The sequence below is a fragment of the Lottia gigantea genome (genome assembly GCF_000327385.1).
Source record: "Lottia gigantea unplaced genomic scaffold LOTGIsca_8, whole genome shotgun sequence".
NCBI lineage: Eukaryota > Metazoa > Mollusca > Gastropoda > Lottiidae > Lottia > Lottia gigantea.
The window spans coordinates 578,889-600,848 of record NW_008710662.1 but is presented as its reverse complement, the minus strand read 5'-3'; the positions used below and the strand labels follow the sequence as shown (position 1 = coordinate 600,848).

General features: G+C 31.1%; 3 protein-coding genes across 3 annotated transcripts; 2 read left to right on the top strand and 1 right to left on the bottom strand.

The window, feature by feature from the left end:
* Positions 1–2,570: 2,570 nt before the first annotated feature.
* Positions 2,571–5,962, top strand: LOTGIDRAFT_108566 (hypothetical protein; the record flags this gene model as incomplete). Its single annotated transcript, XM_009066830.1, has 7 exons — positions 2,571–2,657; positions 2,810–2,948; positions 3,236–3,459; positions 3,717–3,885; positions 4,552–4,696; positions 5,026–5,149; positions 5,642–5,962. Coding segments are annotated over 7 exons (1,209 nt in total), but the record flags the coding sequence as incomplete, so codon positions are not given.
* Positions 5,963–6,746: 784 nt separating this feature from the next.
* On the bottom strand, positions 6,747–12,324 carry LOTGIDRAFT_203241 (hypothetical protein). Its single transcript, XM_009066829.1, has 6 exons — positions 12,261–12,324; positions 11,502–11,700; positions 11,025–11,204; positions 10,564–10,694; positions 10,239–10,300; positions 6,747–9,930 (listed from the first exon to the last, which is right to left on the bottom strand). The coding sequence occupies exons 2-6, from the start codon at positions 11,673–11,675 to the stop codon at positions 9,806–9,808; spliced, it is 672 nt and encodes a 223-aa protein (XP_009065077.1). The 5' UTR covers positions 11,676–11,700; positions 12,261–12,324; the 3' UTR covers positions 6,747–9,805.
* Positions 12,325–14,204: 1,880 nt separating this feature from the next.
* On the top strand, positions 14,205–21,646 carry LOTGIDRAFT_108249 (hypothetical protein; the record flags this gene model as incomplete). Its single annotated transcript, XM_009066828.1, has 15 exons — positions 14,205–14,306; positions 14,526–14,622; positions 14,867–15,027; positions 15,302–15,447; positions 15,926–16,139; positions 16,502–16,671; positions 17,084–17,255; positions 17,622–17,765; positions 18,222–18,357; positions 18,716–18,837; positions 19,075–19,247; positions 19,652–19,887; positions 20,536–20,723; positions 21,078–21,241; positions 21,493–21,646. The coding sequence occupies 15 exons, from the start codon at positions 14,205–14,207 to the stop codon at positions 21,644–21,646; spliced, it is 2,379 nt and encodes a 792-aa protein (XP_009065076.1).
* Positions 21,647–21,960: the final 314 nt, after the last annotated feature.

Here is a 21,960-nt window from a genome sequence, read left to right as displayed (position 1 = left end):
TATTTACGTGTTATTTAATTTGTGGATTTTGAGCTTTCGAACGGTATCAAAAAGTCAAAATGACCACAGGAAGCTTGATGAGCTGGGAAGCAAAATGATAACTATATGACTACAATCGTTTAATAATAGAATTGAAATCAAGGTGGACATGGTAGTTTAAATAACTGTTAATTTGATTGTTTGAACTTTGACCTGTTCTTCAGCACCTTTTGAACCGACCAAGCTGTTCTTGTGAAGGAGTTTTGAAATCGTGAGGTCAAGCCGAATACTTTGGCATTGGAAATTTTCTTGGGCTTAAAAGTTTGATTTAAAAAGTAAATAAGTGCTAATTAAAAGGTGTTGATGATTAAGCTTTGCATGATATTTTAGCATCGTAATTTTGTTAAAACTCTTGTAGTAGGGCTAATTAATCAACCTTCGCTTTATGATGCAGTTCCGTGATCTGTACGCTTGTCAACTTTTCATGAAAGTAACATTGATGGGCATGGGCTCGATATTTTAAGTTTTACGAGGATCTTTCCATATAACGTTGTTATAACTCTATGGACCTTTCCTTAATTGCGATTCGAAAACCATTTTCCTTCATTTACAACTTAGGACCTACAGTCATAGAATAGATGTTAATTTATTAACGTGCTACATTGACTAAAGGCCCACTAAGCTCGATTAAGGATGTGATTCTGCTTCAATTATTTAAGTACCGTAGTATGATACTCGCTCATTTCAAAATGTATGCTAGAGTAGGCCTAGACGTAACTCCTATTGCCCAGACATACTGCTAGTATGATAGCCTACCTACTCCATTAAAGGGACAGATTCTATTTGACCAATTATACTTTGGTCTCAGAAACGGGAATTTTTTAACCAAGTCAATCAGTAATAGCCTAGTGTTCAAACCTTCGAAATTTGAGCCTTCAAATCCATGTCCAGAATAATCCGTGTTTGAATGCTGAAATGGCGAATCGTCATGTTAAGATACTCTTTGATGTATAGAAAAGACATAGAAACAGTCAGTAACATTCCAAGTTTGGAGTATTTACATAATTATATTGAAGACTTTAATCAACCATCCAGAATGGCTCATCTGTCCCTTTAACTAATAAAACTTAGATACTAAAAATATATCAAATTCATTTTTACTGAATTAATATAGGCTATGTATCGTTTTGAGGGCGATATGACTTACTACTCCAGATTGTATTTTTAGACGACACCAACATAACAAAATGGAGGAATTTAGATAATTTTATTTTTGAGGTTTTAATATTTTGTCTTTTTCTACATATCATTAATGTTTTTTAATATTTACATTTTTATTTCATGCTATAAACTTATTCATATTGATCAAAGACATGTTCATCATCATGAGTCATCTGGAAAATAGTGCTTACTTTCACATTCTTACTTTTGAGGGTTCATTCATTCATTTGATTGAATCCATTCATGTTTTTGTGTGAATTGAAAAATTTGTTTCAAAATAGGGAGTCTTAGAATGTCTTTGGATTGATAAAAAAAAATGTCAATTGATTAGAAAAAGTTTATTTGAAATATATTATTTCATGTTCTAACAACATTTTTTTTGCGAATAGGCCTAGCATTCTGTTTATAAATAATTTTAGAACACATCATGTATGGATTGAAGATTATGTTAACCCTTTGAATCCTGAGTGTAAATGAAATACAATGTCATATACCCTGAACTCGAAGTAATAAGTAACGTTAACGTTAACGTTGTATGACGTCACTTCGCATCGGCCAATATACCGGCTGCTCGGGTATATATTGCGTAAGTGTTTGGCCGGTAAACCGGCCGCTAGGGTTGAAAGGGTTAAGATATCATTAAATCTGTTGGAAAAAACAATGTTGAGAGGAAGCAGAATGTAGGCAAAATCATTTGAATAGTCAAAATCGGTCACTGTCGGTTCCAATTTACTTTTTGTCATGGTCTAAGCTTAATAGTGATCCAAAAATGGATTTGAGCATTTTCTTTTTTGATTTAGGTTCATTTAAAAATTGTTCAAGACCATGTCGAGAAGTTAAGATCAGATCAGATTCAAGACTGGCCAGAAAGTTGAAGGAAGAAATGAAAAGAAGAACATCAGCACCTCCTAGTTCAACATCATCAGGATCAAGAAAGATAGCTAGACTTGATGATGATGATTCCTTATCACAAACACAATCATCATCAGAATCATCAGCATCATCATCTCAACCATCAAACTTTTTCTCCGAAAAACCTCCAAATCTTGATGAATTAAAAAAGCAAACAGGAGGAGTCAAGAAAGCTGGTCCATATTTATTAGGTGGGTGAATAATCAAAAAATTTAGGAACTGTTATTTGGTTTGGTTTGCTAAATATCCAGTCTGAATTCCTTGATACAAGAAACGTTGTTATTGCAGTCAAGGTATAAGATGATGTCACTAATAACGTGACATTGTTAAGATGTAAGATGGTTAGATTATGGTCCTGCGATCAAGTACATGTTGGTACAGTATGAATATCAACAATATTCTCTATTGCTAAAATGAAACCTGTAAAATGATTCACGAAATGTTGATGTTATATTTCAGGACCTCGGATTGGTTATGGGCCAGTTAAAAGTATTGTACAGTGTTTAGCAAAGAAGGAAGGAAAAGATGATTTCTATAAGATTAAGGTAACGGTCCACAGTCTTCAACCAATAAGAATTTATAGATTTGATAATATTATTTAAAGTTGAGAAAGAAAGAAAGAAAGAAAGAAAAAATATACAATGTAAATACCTGCAAACCTTACCTTCTCTCTGAATGATTTTTTGGTTTATTTCAGATTTTAACATTAGAGAAACCAGAAGATGAAACATATGATGATAGACAGGGGAAAATGTTAATGCATACTGAATATTCTATATTATCATTATTACATAATCAAACTGGAGTAGAACATCATCATGGTTTATTTAAGGTACGTAATATCATACTGAATATTCTATATTATCATTTGCCTTGGCCAAACCACTTTGGCTAAGTCGATGGGAATTTCCAGTATGATTGAAAATGATCGTGATTTGAACCTACAACCACCATTGTGATATATAGAACCCCACAAATCACAACTATTTTCTACAGGATGTGAATCTCGAAAGGGCAAAATTTTCTCCGACCAAGGTATTTAAAAAGTGATCAGAGTGTAGAACTGCATTTCACTCTATTGAGCTGTAAATTACTAACATTACATTACAGGATGAAGCTATAGAAGAGAAAGAAGTAGGAAGTGATAGAAGACAAACCATTGTAACTGGGAAAATACAAAGAAGATTATGTCTAGTATTAGACTGCTTAATACCTCATGATTATTCAACAAGAACTAATAAATATGTAAATTTACAACATCATGTGATTACTGAGCGGAGATTATCAGAGAGTTATGCTATATTAATATTTACTGATATTATTAGAGTGGTGGAAAGTTTACATAAGGTAGGATGGTCATTGACTTCTCTTCTAGATGGTTCAGTTAATGAATTCACCTTAAAAGGTACACAGTATAATTGTGAATATAATGTGCACCACTTCTTAGTAGGTGGTCACTAGCTGTGTTAAATTACTTGTAACGCACTGGCTCTCTCAGATTTCTTAATGGAAATGGCCTCAAATGTATAGCAAAGACGTCAAAATTTGAGATAAGTATTCATATATTTATATTTTTTATATTGTATATTTCTTTGTTATTTCAGAAAAATATTGTACATAGAGATTTAAAGCTAGGTAATATGGTCCTAGATAAAGACGCTAAAAAGATTATTATTACTAATTTCTGTCTAGGAAGACATCTTGTATCTGAAAATGAAATGTTAACAGATCAAAGAGGAAGTCCTGCTTATATTAGTCCTGATGTCTTAAGCTGTAAGTATCTTTTGATTCCTTTTCCGGCCTTATCTCTTTATCTTGGATGTATATTTTCAAGGGTTTAATGTTTCAGATAAAACATATTTTGGTAAACCTAGTCATATGTGGGTTTTATGTTTTAATAAACTTATCTTGGTAAACCTAGTATGTGATATATGGGTCTTATGTTTCAGATAAACCTTATCTTGGTAAACCTAGTGATATGTAAGCTTTATGTTTCTAACAAACTTATCTTGGTAAACCTAGTATTTGATATGGGTCTTATGTTTCAGATAAACCTTACCTTGGTAAGCCCAGTGATATGTGGGTTTCATGTTTCAATAAACCTTATCTTGGTAAACCTAGTGATACGTATGCTTTATTTTTCAGATAAACCTTATCTTGGTAAACCTAGTGATATGTAAGCATTATTTTTCAGATAAACCTTATCTTGGTAAACCTAGTGATATGTAAGCTTTATTTTTCAGATAAATCTTATCTTGGTTAACCTAGTGATATGTAAGCTTTATTTGTCAGATAAAACTTATCTTGGTAAACCTAGTGATATGTAAGCTTTATTTGTCAGATAAATCTTATCTTGGTAAACCTAGTGATATGTAAGCTTTATTTGTCAGATAAAACTTATCTTGGTAAACCTAGTGATATGTAAGCTTTATTTTTCAGATAAACCTTATCTTGGTAAACCTAGTGATATGTGGGCTCTTGGTGTAGTGCTATATACATTATTTTTTGGCAGAGTACCTTTCTTTGATACAACACCTCAAGAATTATTCCGTAAAATTAAGGCAGTTGAGTTTACTATACCTAAGTAAGTCTATTTTTTTTCAAATCAATGTTACTGGCAAATTTACTAGATTTAAATTACAATTAATGGACAGACTTAGACCAGCTTATAGTTCATATTGAATCTTGGTTTTCAGTCACCATTAGTTGGTTAAAACTGAGCTCTATCATATGTGAAAGCAAACACTTAAACACATAATATATACCGAAATTGGAAAATAGCTGACTTAGACGTTAGATATTTTGAAACATTTATTGATGGCATACTTGTAAGCTTATACACTCTTGTCTTAGACAACATTTATTTTTGACTGATTTATTAGTATTCTATGAATTCCCTATATATATTGCTAGTGATGTTCCTGTATCAGAAAACAGTATAATGGTTATACGGAAATTATTGGTTCTAGATCCTAAAACTAGAATGACAGCTAGCCAAGTATTAGATGCTATGAGTGTTATATTATCTACTAGGTATGTCAATTAGTGTTATATTTTATTTTATTTTTTTTTTTTTTTTTTTATTTTTTTTTTTTATTTGTTGTTATTATTGCTTTATTATAAACAGATAAAAAAGTTAAATTTGAATCCCAAATGATTTTTGACAATTTCAGCCAGAATTTTATTATGTTGAAATTATTTGGATGGGATTGTGTTTTTATTCAATTTAAATGATCAATTTATATATTAATCAATTTGAACAGTACTGCTTCAAAACTGATGTCAAGGTCACCATCACCTTACTAACTAATGTAGACAAACAGTAATCTGAATTTCAAATGAAATTAGTTAATTGATTCATTACATTTTCTATTATTATTTATATCGACTTATCTAAATAGGAAATTTCAGTTAATTGTATTCTAATTTGATATTTTTACAATTTATTTTCAGACGTGTACATTCAAGTTTAAAAGATATGACAGTTCCTGATATTGATAGTGCTGAAACAGAAACTAACAATTCCGAGAGAATCATTGTTCATAATTCTTCAGATTTTCATGTGGTGCCTGATATTGACATCAATAAACTGAATAAAGCAAAATCTGAGCAAGGAAAAACAGTTTCTCATAACATGCCATTTTCATACAATACCCAATATCACGAACATTCTTCCAACTTCCAGCAAATCTTACAGACGGTTAATAGTGAATGTAGTGCTAGTACCAGTACAATAACCTGTAGATCTAGACGTACCGGACCTCCACCAATAAAAAGACTTCATACAGATGCCCAACCGCTAACACCCTCAGAAATAGCTGCTCTACATCATGCAATTCCAAAAGTTTGATTTTTTTTATTTCTAAAAGTTTACGAAAATACTGATATATGATAGCTGAAATTGAACTCTTATTGGCTGATGAAGTAAATATTTAGACTGCCTTATCTCTTTAAAGATTATTGAATTTATTTACTTGACACTTTTGATTGTTTTTAAATAACACTAACAGAATAATCAGGGAATTAATTTAAACTAAAGATGCTTTCATCAAAATCTTTTCTTCTCTGAAGCTCATAAAAATTTACACCAAATTTTAAGTGCATGTTATTGATGTTTAATATATATTTCAGATTTTTAATTGTATTCTTTATTTAAACATTTCGTTTCACTATAATCGTATTATAATATTTTTTTTCTACCATTCATTAGTTTGATGCACATGCAGATCACTGAATTGATTTTTTTTGAATCATCAAATATATTTCACACTAATCCTTATTAAATGTCTACTATTTGGACATATTACTTATAGTATATGTTTTACTAATAATGGGAAATCTAACTAATATGATGTCTAATTGGACGTCTTATTAATAAGATATCTAACTAATAGCATATTTAACTAATAGGACATCTAACTAACGGTATGCCTAACTAATGAGACATCTAACTAACGGTATGTCTAACTAATGAGACATCTAACTAATGGTATGTCTTACTAATGAGACATCTAACTAATGGTATGTCTTACTAATGAGACATCTAACTAATGGTATGTCTTACTAATGAGACATCTAACTAATGGTATGTCTTACTAATGAGACATCTAACTAATGAGATATAACCAATATGAGTAACATAATTGACTGTGATAGTATATTTGCTTACAAAAAGTTTATTGCTCTTAATGGAAATCTGAAAGAGCTAAATTTGTATATTATTCAAAATTGAACAGGAATTTAATATATTCAATGACTGATAATGTTTAATTTTTGAAAAAATGTTAAAGAGTATATCAATGATAATGTACAGAATTGTTATTTGTAGACAATTGTGAATTGATAAAGATATTTGAATGATAATGACTAATATAATACACATGAAATATTTTTATATTGAATCAAATTAATTATCTATTACGAAGATTTAAATTCCTATGATTTTTATTTTGTATTTAAAATTATGATATTGTTTATGTTTACTTAATGGTAAAACTATGTCTCATTGCATCATCATTTTCTGATTTGACAAGTATGATCTTCTTTATAAGATTTTTTGGGGGTTTAAATCCTCATCAGAGGAGAATGGTTTGACAACTTTTTTATCTTTTTTCCAGAGGATATTATTTGTTCAAATGCTATTAAGAAAGAAGTATGATTTGACAAGTATGATACATAGATACATAGTATGATAAGCATGATGTGTAGACATTTGCCAGAAGTTAAGAGACACAAGAAAGCAAGAGCAAGTTTTATTTGTCAAACTTCAAACTTCACTGGCTGAAATAGATCTCTCTACACATTTTAGGTTTAAAGATTTCTACAACACTATTTTAACAATGAAAACTGTTCTTATTATGTATGAAAATATAGATATTAATATGGAGAATCTCAAATTGGTCATATATCTTTAGAGTGATTCTGACTCATATTGAAAATTATGCTACAAGATTTGTGTAAATAGTGTACAATATTTGAGATGTTATAATTGAAATTATAAAGATATTGTTATATACCTTTCACGTTTTGATGTCAGTGGCTTTTAATCCTTCAACTCATTTGAAATTATTTCTACTATGTTTCACTGTGGCAGAAACCTTTCATGTTTCTACTGTGTTTTACTGTGGCAGAAACTTATTCATATTTCTACTGTGGCAGAAACTTTTTCATATTTCTACTTTGTTGCAGAAACTTTTTTATATTTCTACTGTGTTTCACTGTGACATATAAACCTTGTATAAGGGGACATGGTTATAAACATTCACAATGTTTTCAAACTGGAAAATCAACAAGCTTCTTCTATGTTTATCTTTATGCAAACATACTTGTGAATATTGTATGAAAATGGCCAACCCCTGAAAAAAGGTCATTTTGATTGGCACTAGCTCTAAATTGTTAAACACAACATTGTATAGATAGCATTACAAAATACAATATTTATTTCAAATGTCTTACATGATGTTTTAAAAATAAAATGTTTTATAAATATTATCATTCAGATTATCCCCAATTACAGCTGGGTGAGAATATTTAGGAAACTGACAGACACTAAAACAAATGGGTTTGCTTGGCTCATTAGCAGCTACCTGGATTCAAAACGAAAAAATGTATGGTCATAACCTAAACAGGAGTGGTCCACTATTTAGGTAGTTTAAGTATTAATGAACAGTCCTATAAGTTCAATAAATTAAATTTGGACTCAGATGTCTACATAAATCTTCGTTTGACTATATTTGAAGTTGTCATGTTTCTGACAAAGGTCCTCAATCTAAAATACTCTTATTAAATTTCAAAACTTATTTTTCATATATAAAAATGGAGAGAAAAAAACTAGAGAGAGAAAATGACATCACAATATATAATTATAACATATAATATTACAGATAGACATAAAAAATATTAATATCATGCAGATAGACAAATATATTTTACATGAATAGACCACTTTATACATGTATATACAAAAACCTCATTTTACAAATAACACTATGCACATCAACATATTGACATAGCCAACATAACAAATTGACATCATTTACCAGCTGGTAAAGTTAATATTTAGATGACTATATCGCTTCAAGATAATTCCTGTGTTTTTACAAATAACAGCACTTGAACATCAACTGATGATGCACATAACCAAAATTAACAAATTGAAAACAGACATCATTTGACAATTGATGAAATTGACCAGCTCGTAAAGCAAATATTTAGATGACTATATCAACTTTTATTAATTCCTGTGTTACAATGTTCATGATTAAATTACATTTCCGGTCGTTAATTTTGCTTTTGGTCTCCATTGTAAAGAGAAAAAGAGTTATGTCAAGGTCACGTACTGGTGAGTCTAGACATCCATTTCAACCAATAATAGCCTGTCATGCAGAATTCATGTCTAAAATATTAATTATGAACTGTGGGACTTCTAAACCCAAAGTAGAGCGAAATGACTAATGATTTAAGAGACTTTGAAATAAATCTCCATAGGTCACAATGGAGACCGATAAAAAAATATGTAACAAAATGAAATTGTAATTAGATTGGTGTTGTAATGATCTTAATTATAACATTTATATAAACTTAACTAATAACTATCCCTTAATAAGTAACGTATTTGATACTTTCAATGGGCCTATACTCTGCATCAATTATATACTCCAAGCAACAAGCAGGATTTATGGTTGGTTTTGTATCTATTATCAATCCATTTGCACTATACACTTTCTTAACAGGGAACAAAATATACAGTTTTACACAGCAGTTTGCTACACAATTTAGACAAATAGTCACACATGAAAACATCACTCAAGAGTGAATATTACTCAGTGTCATTTTCTAAAAAATTGCAAAAGCTTGTGTGCAATTCTCAAGAACAACATAATCAACATTTTAAGAATGATTGTCCAATCAGATGACTAGAGCATAAAAATCATCTGAAGAAAGTGCTACACAATTACGATACTCTATTTTGCACCCTGTAAGGACAATGGCGTTTCTACAGAAAAACTGAGGCTAATCCAGCTTTGCCTCTCAAACTCTCCAAATTTTTTAGTATTTTGATTAGGGAAAGAAAGGCCTGTGAGAACCCCTTGACAATTCTGGGGGCCTTACTCAATTCTTAGAAACGCCACTGTGTAATAAATATGATCAGTGATTAAAGTTTTCCTTATTTTACACAATAAACATACAGTATTTACTGTCGGCGTAAATTCTCTAGTCTGGCTTCTAAATCAGCATCAGCATCACTAACAGGACCAGCAGGTACAGCTTGTTTAGCTGGACCCCCTTGAGCTAGTGATTTACCAGTTTGAGGAAGATCTATAAAATAACAAATGCCATTTATTTGTATTTTACAATGGGTGTACATTATTTCATTTTCCATGGAAATCATTAATGGATGAATTCAGGGCCAATCAGATCCGAGGACCAGTTGATAATGAGTAACTAACACGATCGCTTGGTTCAACTGGTCTCAAATGAAATAACAAATAAATCAAAGTGGTCTGTATGACAAACAACACTTATTTTCAATGATGGATAGCTAGAAAATTGTCTGACGTGTTATTTCTAAACAAGAAATAAGATTAACTATAACATTTATTGGCAATAAGATATAATACACTTACTATTAAGATCATCAGCCATCTGTAAACCTAGTTCATCAAATATCTGAGATACAACAGCATCACTGAAAATCATAACAAATATCCATGTAGAAAAAAGTAATCTAGTTGTTACAAATACAAAATTCAATAACCAAATTAATATTCTCTATCCAGACATAATATGGAGTACTTAGTTAGTCTTATTTTTTTTTGATTGCTTTTCATTACATTCCCTTTTTGGTACATTTTCTCTTTAGGATATTTAAAAAAAAAGAACATGAATGAATAATGAATCTTTGTAAAAGAATGAAAATAATCCAAATTTAATATTCTATATTATAAATACCTTTCCTCCTCATCATCTTCATCACCCATAGCATCATCAATAGCATCACTCATCATTTCTTCTTTCATATCCATGATCTCAGACTGTTTTTCAAATTCCATCATAATCTTTTGTATCTGAGGTAATTTTAACTGTAACAAAACAAAAAAATATAACAGAAAGAAGACAAATTTCTCATTACTACAAACTCATTACATATTCCTACTCCTTCTCACAAAAACAATACCAACCTTGTCCTTGAACATTCTAAAAACAATATTCTTTAACAGATTTAAGCATCACAATTTATTATAAAAGCAAAAGAAAAAAAAGTTTAAAAACCCTGTTCAAAATCATTGTAAAGTGTGCTTATATCCCTGCTTATATGTTTCTCAAGAACTTTTATATGGTCTTGGATAATTAAAATTTAGATTAATTATATCAATCAATAAAACCATAGAAAAAAATTCGAGATAATTTACCTGTTTGTTCATGGTTTGCATTGCTTTTGTGACACCTTTCATAGCTTGAGCCATGGTATTACTAGATTTCAGAGTTTGTATTTTTAAAGACACAGCCTGTATATTAGCTCTCATTGCTATAAATTTCTTCACATATCTTCTAGTTCTTACTAAATCTTTGGCCATTACTTTTACTGCATCCTGAAATATAACAAAAACATTTAAAATTTCCCCAAAAATATAGAAATATATTAAGCTTATAAGCTTACACCATTTGCAATTTGCAAAACACTTAAACAAATTTGCAAAAGAGTAAGAGATCTCCAAGATAAGCTTTAACATTTGAGGATCTTGGCTATATCCACTTACCGTTTTATGATGAATTAATATTGAGGGTAAGCTTACAATAGATTTATGAATGAAAGGAATATTATTGCATAGATAAGTACATTTAGAATTCTCTAATAACCCTTATAACAATAGTCATCCAAATCCTACCATTTGTCCTTTTTTAGCCATTGTTCTGATATCAGCTATAACTTTCTTTTCTTGTTGTTCCATTTTCTGTCTTTCTCTATCTAAATCTCTCATGGCCTTATTTAAAGCTCTTTGATTCTGTCTTAACATCTCTTCTGGAGTCTTCTTGCGTCCAAATAACCATTCTAAAGGCATCTTGTCTGATTAGTGGTAGTTCTTCCTAAAATAAATAAATAATACACTTTTCCAAGTTGTTGTAACCATATTCAAAATGTATGTCTGATGTACTAAACTATCAGTACTTGCATGCAAATTAGGGCCTAGATTATAGATTTAACATTTAAAAAAGAAAATTAACAACTTTTGAAATATGATCCATCAGATCTATAACCAGCCTAACATACCTGTCAGTAGAGTTCAATTAACTTTATATTCAAGCTTATAATAAGTTAACACCGGCAGACAGACAGATTATACCTTTAAATGTTTTCCCTAACCTAACCTACACAATCATGGAACTAATAAGCTATCCTACCACTACTAAATATAAGAATAAGAGTCTATGATAATTGTGCAATCTCAGTCTTATACTATAGTAAATAACACTGACAGTTGATCTGACTTATCTGATCCTATTTTGGAAATTATGACTGGCAATCACATGCACAATTTGTCATCAATATTTATCATGAAACGATGGCTAAGAAAGTGAAGTGTCTTGTTCTAAAGTTGGAGAAACGGTTTTAAAGAATGTGGAAAAATAATATTGATATGGCTTACAATAATATCAAAAATTGAAAAAAATTAACTTTTGGTGTTTTTACTTTCTTTCACTTCCAGTTTGTTTTGTGACTGACGTCATCATAACATGATCATTACTCTCAAAACAAAACATTAAGAAAATCAACTAAAAACACGAATAAACTTTATCAAACATTCCTTTATATATATTTTATATTGAATCTTTTATTCTATAGAATTTGTTATATATTTTAAACTAAATACACAAAAATTAAATTTAATAGGAGTAGTTTGGTTGGAGATATTTCGATGAGTGGTTTCCTAAGATGGCGGCTTCGCTGCAGTGATGTGCGGAATTGGGGTGCGCAATTCAATATTTCCTATTCTTCTTGTCTGTTTTGTGTTGTTTTGTAACTGTCGATGTTGACTTTGAATGTCTGACTAAATCATACTTTGAATACTGAATTGGAATCTTTGAAATACACCAAAAAAAGACACCCATTTACATTCCATTTCAATTGTGTTTTTATTGTCATACTGGCTTTTTGCCAAATCAGCTTTATTTATGCCGTCCGCCAACTAGCCTCTATCGTGTCCATTTGAGTTACAATATGAACCCCGTCCATATGGGAACCAGCAGGCCTGAACATACAACGAGTTTAATATGATATCCATAAGGTTATAACTGATTGAATCTTGGTTCTAAAAAAAAGTTTCTGTCAAAACTTGTTCTGTGTTGATGACATCCTCATCATATTGTCATTGATGTCTTTAGGCCTATAGGCTAATAATATAATAATATTGTAAGTCAATATGCCCATGAATCATAGAAATACTACTGAATAGTAACATGGCAAATATATTCCTGATGACGGTGTGAGAACCACATTGAAACGTTGAAGTACGGTAATAAATATTCCAGAAGTATATATCCATATAATTGTCTTATTTATGGCAAATATAGTTGTTTTGAAGTCTGGGTACAAAATGATTTATCGAAATCTAGGCTAGCCTGATGTTATTTATTCCATGAACTTACATTGCGAAATTGTTGTGTACCCTGGATACAAAGTAAAGTTCTGATTCATACAATTCTGACCACAGTGTTTGTGGAATCGATTTTTGTCACTGATTTAAAAATCAGCTTATTTCAAAAGAATAATTTTGACCCAAGATTGTCTTTTGTCGAATAAGCTTACCCATTAACACAATGACAATTTTGCATTGTTACCTGAAACAAAAAAAAAACCTAGATGATCCAAGACTTTGAATCTTGATCACATTGCCATGACATGGGATGAACTAAATTTTTCATAGATTTTGGTCATGACGTCTAGCTGAAATGACAGGGCCTTATTTTTGTTATTGCTTGGTCTTTGCTTATCTCTTTCATGTGACTATATTATTTTGAACGTTTATTTTTTTTTTTTTCAGCACTGAATAAATACACGTAATAAACATCCGAGCCAAAAAATTACTATTAAAAACAAAACAAGAAGAATCTGATTTTTTTCAACTTGAAGTAACACGACGATTGTGCCCATTCCATTAAAAACTACTTGCACACACTGTTAGCAAGCAATAACTGGGTTTGACAGACATTAACCAATACAAATAACATCATGGAAGACTTTAGTAGCAGATCTCCTTCTATGAGGAAAGCTAACGGCTCACAATTTAAGGTAATTTGGAATATTTTTCATTTGATTCATTAGCAGTTTAATTCTGCTTTCTTTTCTGCAAGGAAACTTAAGTTGATATAAAGGATTGATATACAATGATGATAATTTTAAATTATAGTCGTGGAGAAAAAAAATATGATGGACATACATCCTGCTTTTGATTAGCAAATGGAAGACAGAAAATGATATGCTTTGTTCAATGTGGAAATATTCCATATCAGCCCTTCTGACACTAATCACTGATTTAACCTGGTCTTGTTTTTTTCAGAAGCTATCAACTCAAGTCTCAGACCCGGCCATCATGTCTTTTCATCAAGGCCCAAATAATGTCAATTCCTACAACAATGTTCAAGTGACCAATACAAATGGTGTACGTGAAACAGGTGTAATAGATAAACTTCAGGTAAATCTGCTTTCTTCTGTCAGATGCTCTTGTACCTTTGTACAATCAAGGCTGGATAATGTGTGACTGTCATCTATATGACACCCCTCTGAAACTTCTTTTGAACTCTTTCACAATAGCATATTTTCTATTAATATGAAACTGTATAAATATCATTGGGTTGGGTTTTTTGTCTGTCAAATTGTATCCATTGATCATAATCATGCTTTTATATTTCAGCATTCCTATGGATTTATAATTTGCTGTGATAGGGAGGCGAGGTTATTTTTTCATTTTAGTGAATATAATGGAAACTTGGATACTATGAAAACAGGTGGTAAGTAAAGCCATAATTTATAAAATCTTTCCAGGAATTCCAGACAAGGACCATTATACCAGCCTCCTGGGGGAAGCGGATGTGACGCACAGTGTTAAGAGATGATGTAAATTGAACAATCAGAAATTTATGGTCACTTTAATTTATGATCACTTTAATCATATTGCAAAGTTCATCAATATGGTGTCATTATATTTGATGTCTATAACAGTAAAAACTAAAATATTCTTATTGTTTATTTTAGATGCAGTTGAATTCCAGATGTCATATGATCGTAGAACTGGTAAACCTATAGCTGTAGCTGTTGTTAAAATAGATCCAAGTATGGTAACATCAGAAACTGTTGATGGTAAACGATGCAATGGTACTGTTGTACAAGAAGCTAAACAAAGTAAAGCTAAAAATGTAGGTTAGCTTATGTAGAACAACCAAGCTATAACAAAAAACAACAATTATAATGCATTGACTGAAAAGAATAGTTGTCAAAGTATTTACTATATCTGCCTACGTCCCTTTTCACAAGGAATATCTGATGTCTGGAAATGAAGATGTACCATGACAAGGGCTTCAGTTCACAGGCAGTTACACACTCCATGCGGGCTTGTACAGATAAGCATTATAAAATTTGGATACCAGTGAATTTATTGTGGCTTGGGATGATTTTCAGGGAACTGTACAGAACAACCAAGATGATATGGGAAGAGTTACTTATGAACACAGTGGTGAATTTTTCTTTTTACCCTATGCTATAGAAGATATTTGTAATGGGTTTAGAAAATTAACAGCTGGTGATTCTGTATCATTTACTGTAGCTACTGATAAACGGTAAGATATATTTCTTAACAGATCTGGAATGACTCCTGATTATATTCCTTGGAAGGATATTTTCTTTGCATGTAATTCCATATAACCTCTCTTGGTTAAGTGTGGAGGGGTTGTAAAGATAATTTTTTTGATCTGTATAGGGCACATACGCATTGTTGTATTATCAAAGTTTGCATCAGATGTCTGTGCTGCCTTTAATTATAAGTATACTTAACCATACATGATTTCACTATTGCAAAGCTGCAAATGATATCGAAGGCTTTTCTTCTATAGCTTTTCATAAAATGCTTAGTTTTTGATTGAATAGCTAGAAACTCTGAAAATTTAAATGGTGCATATTGATGCTAAGCTATAAGCTCAATAGAACAGACATAACTGTTGCAGAAAGTGGCTTAGCATAGTGTAAATTGTCAAGTCCAAAACAAGGTTAAAGATTATTTGATCTATGGTTTAATATTTTATATTTCTATTATTTCAGCACTGGTCATGTGAGAGCTTGTCAATTAGAATTAATAGAATCACCAACTAGTTCTAAACATCAAGGTGTAGTTTGTTCTATGAAAGAAAGTTTTGGTTTTATTGAGAGGTCTGATGTGGTACGAGAAATCTTCTTCCACTACAGTGAATTTAAAGGCAATATTAATGATCTGATACTAGGTGATGATGTAGAATTTGGTGTTCAGAATAGAAATGTAAGTCTTCACTGTGTTTGAAAAAAACTTAGAGATATTATTCAGCTCTTGTATGTACACTTTTTAGCTTCTAATTACAACCTTCTAATATCCTGTCAAAAATTTTTGATTTCTTTAGAATATGAAAAAAACTTATCCATATGATGTTTGTGTGGTAACTCTGTTGGACATGAAATGAAAATGCAAACAGTCGTGTCCATGTGGCAAGAAAAACTCTTTTGAAGAACCCTTTCCGTGTTTTCCGTTTTTCCATTGTGAAATTGATGTAAAGCACCTGAGTCAGACTGCCTGTCATTTTTACCATGGTCGGTGCCGTTATGCAACACAGCAAATAATTATTAATGATTCTATATTTTCAACAGGGTAAAGAAGTAGCTATAGAAGTATCTAGACTACCAGAAGGAACTGTAATATTTGAAGATGTATCAGTCAACAGAATACAAGGAAAAGTACTTAAAGAATTAAAGAATAGTAACAATAGAAGACAAAGTGATCCTCTAGGTGGCAGATTGATCTATGAAACACCAAAGGGGTATGTATACTTAGAAACATTTATTGGAGTCAGACATTAACAGGGTATTGCTGGTTTCAGGTTGTCAAAGTTTTTCTCTTAATGTTGCAAATAAAAATTTATGTTTATTGTGTTTTTAGCTTTCAGGCCCCATTTACTAATATATGGTTGCAGCTTCAAGGCCTTTTTCATCGATATGTTTGCGGCTTCCATCTCCCTAGTAGCAATATTATGGTTGCAGTTTCCAGGCCTCTATAACCCATTTTATGATTGAGCTTTCAGCTTGTAAAGCAATTATTTAAATAACTACCCCAAAGTTTGTGGTATGAATTTTGAAATTTACCAAGTTTTGCTTTCTTCTTAATTGACTTAAGAACTTTCAATGAACAAGGGTATTAATTGATTTTAAAGACCTAGTTTATTATTATTGTAGAACAATGGAAGTACCATATGGTGATAAAGATCAAGCCGGTGAATATACTCTAGTACAGGGAGATTTTGTCGAGTTCAATATAGCTACTGATAGAAGAGATAAGCTACAACGTGCTACAAATATTGCTTTATTAGAGGAAACATTTCTTAAAGTTGGTGAACAGAGAGAAACTGTAAGATTTACTTTTGATTTTTCAGTGTGATTGAATATTTTTGAGTTGAATAATCTAATTTAAGAGAAAAAAAAGGGATTTTGACACGGAATGCTACGGAACAGTATTTTTTACTGGATTGAAGCTGTTCTACAAATGCATTATATTATATTATCAGTCATCTTTTCTAAAGAATGAGACTGTCTTGTCTTGCTTAATTCTCCTAATACTCAAGTCAAGCTCAAATTTAGTTAAGTCTTTGAACTTGTACCTGATAACTTCAAGGACAGTGGTATAATTTTCTCTAGAAATACAAGGAATTTCCTTGAAAGTATAATGATTGTATGATGGGAGTGAAGTAATTTAAGTTATATCTATTTATGACAGGGATTAGTTGTAAGTTTAAAAGATGCCTATGGATTTATTCAGTGTGTTGATAAAGATGTCAGGATATTCTTTCACTATAGTGAACTCCTTGATCCTACCCATGTTCTTAAAGTACAGGATGAGATGGAATTTACTGTTACTCAGGTAAGCCCATAGTCTATTATGAGCTCTAAGGCATGGTATGTAAAAGAATGCTTTCTCAGCTACTGAAAAAAGTGAAATAGGACAAAGGTTTGTAAGGAAGCTATACTTTATTAAATTTTTCAGCACATCTAAAAAGCTAGAATGAAAATGGGATGATGTCCTAGATTTAGTGCTTACCAGATGAAGGATGAAGTATTTAGTACTGAAAGAGAAAAGATTAATCATAATTGATTACCAATTCACAGAACCGTGCCTTGCAATCTGAAGATTTTGTGACCTTGACCAGTAGATGACTGCATCCAACTTTCAGCCTATGAGGTTGCAACTGGTTTCTGCTGTGTGTTCCATAAAAGCGAAAAACTTGCTGGCTGTACAAGTGCCAGACCCAGTCCTGTGTCGGTTTTTAACCCTTTCCTCTTATTATATTTGATATTTACCAGTACCTCTTGTTTTTAGGATCCGTCCTCTCCAAGCCGCCAGATTGCCATTAGGATTAAACCACTCATCAAAGGTTCTGTATCATTACTTACTATACACCCACAGAAATTTATTGGAACTATAGAAAAAGAACCAAGTTCTCATAAATCTCAAAGTAAGTCTATCCTAAATTCTTAATCTACAGTTCTGACTAAATCAGGCCTCTCCTTGTTCAACACCATATATAATTTTTTTGTTGATATTGCCAATTTTCCTGTTATTACCAGTAGAGTGAGCCAATAATGTAATAAAATTATATCCGAAATTTATTTGGTTATTGATTTTTCAATATCATTAACTTAGATAGACATATTTTAAAATGAGTCATTTGTCTTCAAATAAAAACTAACTAGCTATGTTCTTGTTCACAATATAACACTTGATGTGTTTTATTATATAACCTTAAGTTAACTTTATGTTATACCAAGGCTATAAGAAAATCTATTCACTAATCTATTTATAATGTTTGGTAGGTAAAAGTAAAGAGAGTGAAAACGGAAGTATTGTATATGATTATGATGGAAGCATACAGAAAATATATTATACAACTAAAGACGTACTAGATATGAAGAACAGTCCAAGATATGGTGATAAGGTGATTATTTATGAACATTGTACCTTTCTGGTGTGCTGATTGATAACTGACAAAACAAGCTATCAGAGTTAGAGGTTAAAAGCCAAAGGCTGATCATGGAATCATTGGTCTGTAAATCGAATTGCCATGTGCAGTTTCAAAATTGAAAAAGAACTGGCTTTCCCAGATGTTTAAACAAATTTGCATCTTTTTCTTATTGAGAGAATTTCTTCATGAGATATAACTTTCTTGTTTCAGGTTGAATTTAGTGTTGCTGAACAGAAACGTAATGGTGTAAAGATAGCTATAGATGTAAGAGTTGTATTACGTAATATAACCGGTAGATGTCAAGGTTTTATAGCTACATTAAAAGATAATTATGGTTTTATAGAAAATGCTGAACATGATAAGGAAGTCTTCTTTCATTACAGGTAATGTCATGGAAAATTATTTAAAAAAGAAGTCTAAAATTCTTTTGATGTACTGTCTATCATTCACTTTTGTCAGCTACAATTATTGTGGGGACTAAGATTTATGGATTTATATTTGGACTAGATTATTTTTCTTTTATATTTCATCAAAATTCTTTGACCTAATTATCTATCCTAATTATTTGTACCAATTAGTAAAACTAATGCAAGTTTTATACATTATTGAACATTGAAGAAATTTTAGTTAAATCACTGTTCAATCAATTGATATAACATTCAGTACCTCATATTTCATGCAGAGTTAAATTCATTCATTAGCTAACTCTTTCATTGACATCTTAGTTAAATATTTTTAAATATTTATTTTTTGTCACAGATTTTCACAATGAATGTTTATATTCTAGTTCTTATGATGGTGATATTAGTGAACTAGAGTTAGGTGATGAGGTAGAATATGTATTAGCCAGGAAGTCTTCTAAACTTAGTGCTGAAAATATACACAAACTAACTAAAGGAACAGTATCGCCAGTAGAAATACAACGTAATATGGGTGTTCTACAAGGTCGTATTAAAAGACCTATGAGAATAGTTAATCCTGAACAAGATGAATATTGTGGATTAGTTCAAGTTGGTGTTGAAGGTATGTATGGATTTCGTTTGCCTCTTGGAGAAATTTCCCCTGTTGACTGATCAAAGACTTTCTTCAATGGGTGATATTCACCTTGGATTACCAATTGATTCTCTTAAAGCTTGTATGAAATGACTCATTAGAGAATTAATATGAGATATACTTGAGAACTGAGTACCGTAATATGTGATGACTCTGAGAACTGAGTATTATGTGATGACTCTGAGAACTGAGTCCTATCCTATGTACTGTGAGAACTGAGTACTATGTGTTGACTCTGAGAACTGTGTATTATGTGATGATTCCGAGAACTGAGTACTATGTGCTGACTCTGAGAACTGAGTACTATGTGCTGACTCTGAGAACTGAGTACTATGTGCTGACTCTGAGAACTGAGTACTATGTGCTGACTCTGAGAATTGAGTACTATGTGCTGACTCTGAGAACTGAGAATGTGGTGACTCCAAGAGACATTGTGAGAAGATTCTGAGAACTGAGTACTATGTTATGACTCTGAGAATGATGTGTGAGATGCCTCAAATCTCAGAGAAGTTTTACACAAAATTCTTAAGTGTTTTCATAAATTGACTGTTTAGTGAACTTTTTGGAATGGGCCATATGTGACAAAAACTATTGTAATATTAATGATTGTATTTATAGCTAATGAAAATGCTGTTTGTTATCAATATGGTATAACTAGTTTAGCTGATAAGAGAGATTTTCTACAGAAAGGTGATTTGGTCAAGTTCCAAGTAGCTCAAGTTCAGATAACCTCAGCATTACGTGCTGTTAATATAGCCGCCTCTAGAAAATATATTAGAGCTACTGTAGACTCTGTAAAGGGACAGGTAAGTTGAAGATTTATTTTACTACGTAACAAAAATTCTTACATTTCAAAAAATAATAAAAAATACAATGATATGAAACAGTCGACAAAAATTTCATTAAATAATTGTAAATGAAAAAATTGTGCAAATTATTTCAACATAACACATTTTTATTTCTCCATATTTTATTGTGTAGAATACACATGCTATTAGCCTCTAGCTAGAAACTGTCACCCACCTTTGCAATAAGATTTTCAGGCAGTTCTCTTAGAATTTGAGTCCAACCCTGTGTAAACACAATGTCAATCAGTGTAATTAGAGAGCAAAATGTCTATTACCAGTTTGTTTAATATATTCTTTCTTTTCAATATATAGTTTGGATTTATAAACCATGAAGTTGAAGATGGTAAAAAGTTATTTTTCCATATGACTGAAGTCCATGATGGAGTTGAAATCACACCTGGTAATGAAGTAGAGTTTGTTATTGTTCAAAATCAAAGAAATGGCAAATACTCAGCATGCAGTCTTCGTAAAATAAGGTAAGTGTTACAGGATTTCAAATATTGGCAAATCCTATGGCAATTTCCAAACATGTTGGGCAGAAAAGAATTTATTGAAAAGTCATTCAAAAGGAAACAGCAATCTGTCTGATTTTATTGTATTATACTATGTGCTAAACTTTATTATTTGACAAAGGATCTACTTGTTTATAACATAGTAAACTTTTCTTGTTAATGGATCAGTTATATCATACAATAATATTTGTAACATTAATAAATTTTTGTTATAGTGAAAGTCGTCGACCAGAAAGATTAATTAGTAGATTAAAGAGTATGTCTGATGATTCAGCACCACGTATAGTTGTTATTAGACAACCTAAAGGACCAGATGAAAAATCTAAGGGTTTTGTACGACCTACAATACCATGGATTGTTCCTGTCTAAATACATAGACATTCAGTTCTTCACCATTTTAACAACTTATATGGTACACAATTTTGTCTTTCAAATTGATCAATGTTGCCTAACAATTTACTTTTTTCAGTATTTTGATTTTTTTTGAAATTCATGTCTTTCTATTTATAACTTAATATGAAAATCGTTAAATTTGATTGTGTTAGACACTCACCTAGCTAGTCAGTGTACTTCCAATATGAATTGCAAAATCTTATTTTAACACAAATTGTATATAGGATAAGTTAACATTAAAGTCATTAAGTATATTTCAAATACGCCTCTATTTAGAAAGCTAGTACCAG

What these genes read in the sequence shown, in the direction of transcription:
- LOTGIDRAFT_203241 (XM_009066829.1), bottom strand. Translation starts at nt 11,675, where the DNA reads ATGCCTTTAGAATGGTTATTTGGACGCAAGAAGACTCCAGAAGAGATG. An exon ending in TGGCTAAAAAAGGACAAATG is followed by an intron (nt 11,205 to 11,501) that starts GTAGGATTTGGA and finishes GTTATATTTCAG; the next exon opens with GATGCAGTAAAAGTAATGGC. An exon ending in TGCAAACCATGAACAAACAG is followed by an intron (nt 10,695 to 11,024) that starts GTAAATTATCTC and finishes GTTTTGTTACAG; the next exon opens with TTAAAATTACCTCAGATACA.